Source organism: Nannospalax galili, unplaced genomic scaffold (genome assembly GCF_000622305.1).
Source record: "Nannospalax galili isolate Female #2095 unplaced genomic scaffold, S.galili_v1.0 scaffold3085, whole genome shotgun sequence".
Lineage (NCBI taxonomy): Eukaryota > Metazoa > Chordata > Mammalia > Rodentia > Spalacidae > Nannospalax > Nannospalax galili.
In genome coordinates, this window is record NW_008352292.1 from 92,769 (window position 1) to 94,462 (window position 1,694).

A 1,694-nucleotide genomic window follows, 5' to 3' on the forward strand; every position below is an offset into this window, starting at 1 on the left:
AATTGTCTGGATGAAGGTGCTTTGACCTAGTTCTCCAAGTTCCTAAAACCCCCTTTCCTTTCCACAGGATCACGCTGCATTATGCTTGTACCTACAACCACCCGGATGTGGTGTGGCTCCTCATCAAGAAAAATTGGAACATAAATGCCCGTGATGATGAAGAGAGCACACCCCTAATTAAGGTGGATATTGGGCCACAGTTTCAGTTGAGATGGATTAGTATTAAAATCTTAGAACATTCAGGCGTGTGCTGCTAGTTAATGCTTTCTAGATACGATAATTCGCACCAGTGAGATCTCCAGTGTATTGAAGTCTAACCAGGTCTGCATGAGGATGAAACCAATTGACATGCCAAGACGGGGGAAGGTTCACAGAATCCCACCTCTAAATATGAACTGCAGGCAATCAATGGATGCTGAGGGAGGGAGAATCATTTTTTCCAGGGACTAATTCCACAGTATGTTATCTGATCCCAAGTGGGCAAGCCTAAACACAGGTACACAAAATCCACCTCCACTACGTGGTCTCGGTATGTGTAAACTCATATCCGTATACATTAGCATACGGTGTATATGTAGCAAAGAGGAGGAGAAGAAACAGAGGGCTTGGGTTGATACCGGAGGAGTAGGAGGGGGATCAGAGGGGTTTCAGTAATGCAAATACACTTTTCCTGTAAGAAATTTTCAAAAATGAAATATTTGAGAACACTAAGCAGGTGTGCTGACATACACCTGTAATCCTATCATGGGAGGCAGGAAGATTTTGAATTGAGGCAAGGCTGAGCTTACCTAAGCAGATCCCTGTCTCAAAAGAAGGGGTAAATATACTTAGAGCAAAATTTTATTTCACTTAAGGGTAATTATGCAGTGACATATTTGGAAATTTAATCTTGGATTCCTTGAACTGCTAATTTATTTCTGTGTACAATAATCACAGGCTGTACAGCGGGACCATGAAGAATGCGTGTCGATTTTACTTAACCTCGGCGCTGATCCACACGCCATGAATGTGTGTGGAAAAAACGCACTCCACTATGCCGTGCTTAGGGGGAACATCCAAATGGCTGAAGAACTGCTGGCCTGCGGTGCTGATATTGAAGCCAGAACAAAGGTAAAGATGACTTAACTTCATTACCCAGATACTTGTAACAATGGCACATAGTTCCATTTTTCACATGTAGAAGGTCAAGCTTTCTGTGGTTAAAATTTTTTTGAAATGGGTTAATCACCAAAGGAATAAAATTCTGAGACTTTGTATGTGTTCTATATCTGTGTATACATGATCACATATTTGTGCCTGCATGCGTGCCTGTATGTACACAGAGAGTCATAGGGCAGAAGTCAAGATCAGTGTTAGCCGAAACTGTTTTTCACTCTATCACGTTACATTTCTATTTGTCTATTATTATAGGGTGTGTGTGCATGATGCTTTTGTGGAGGTCAGAAGACGCCTTTGTGGACTTCGCTCTCTCAACTTTACACGAGTTCCAGGGGTGGAACTCAGGTCACCAGGTTTCTGCACCACGGGCCTTTACCTGTTGTGCTATCTTACCAGCTGCCCACCTAAAGTTTCCAGACGTTTGTTTGTCTTGTGTGTTTGGTTGCACATGGAGGTCTCAGAAGTTGTGGTGGTTCTTGACCCCCTGAGCCATCTGTCTTGCCCTTCACATTGTTTTTGAGACAGTGTCTATAGTT

At 42.9% G+C, this 1,694-nt stretch overlaps 1 protein-coding gene across 1 annotated transcript in view; it reads left to right on the forward strand.

Annotated features, from left to right (window-relative positions):
* Positions 1 to 1,694, forward strand: part of LOC108491618 (ankyrin repeat domain-containing protein 7-like) — a gene marked incomplete at its 3' end in the record, with an annotated part of 7,909 nt that overhangs the window by 1,183 nt on the left and 5,032 nt on the right. The window contains exons 2-3 of the mRNA XM_017802247.2: positions 68 to 182; positions 937 to 1,110. Coding sequence (XP_017657736.2) covers positions 68 to 182; positions 937 to 1,110 — 289 coding nt within the window. The remainder of the gene's footprint in view (positions 1 to 67; positions 183 to 936; positions 1,111 to 1,694) is intronic.